We start from the raw sequence: 285 nt of genomic DNA on the forward strand, positions 1-285 counted from the left end.
GGAGGTTTAATACGAAATGGACATTCTGAATATGATACCCGCAACTGGAAACATACACTTTCGAAGGCAATGTTCATGTACACCCCCAACAACTTACTTGAAAAGATATATATACAAAATTTCAGGGAGATGGAAAGATATATCGATAGATGTATCTATAGAGACTCATGTAGTATTTTATTCATCATTACTTTCTTATAATTGTTATCACTATGTGCTTTATCTGTCTCTTTTTTCAGTTTATAGTAATAAACAAAGTACTATTTAAAGGGAAAACAAATTCAC

The 285-nt window shown here is 30.9% G+C and overlaps 1 protein-coding gene across 1 annotated transcript in view; it reads right to left on the reverse strand.

The window, feature by feature from the left end:
* LOC119582318 (hornerin-like) overlaps nt 1-77 on the reverse strand; it is an 11,350-nt gene extending 11,273 nt beyond the window's left edge. The window contains exon 1 of the mRNA XM_037930532.1: nt 39-77. Coding sequence (XP_037786460.1) covers nt 39-77 — 39 coding nt within the window. The remainder of the gene's footprint in view (nt 1-38) is intronic.
* Between the last annotated feature and the right edge of the window lie 208 nt (nt 78-285).

Source organism: Penaeus monodon, chromosome 15, assembly GCF_015228065.2.
Source record: "Penaeus monodon isolate SGIC_2016 chromosome 15, NSTDA_Pmon_1, whole genome shotgun sequence".
NCBI lineage: Eukaryota > Metazoa > Arthropoda > Malacostraca > Decapoda > Penaeidae > Penaeus > Penaeus monodon.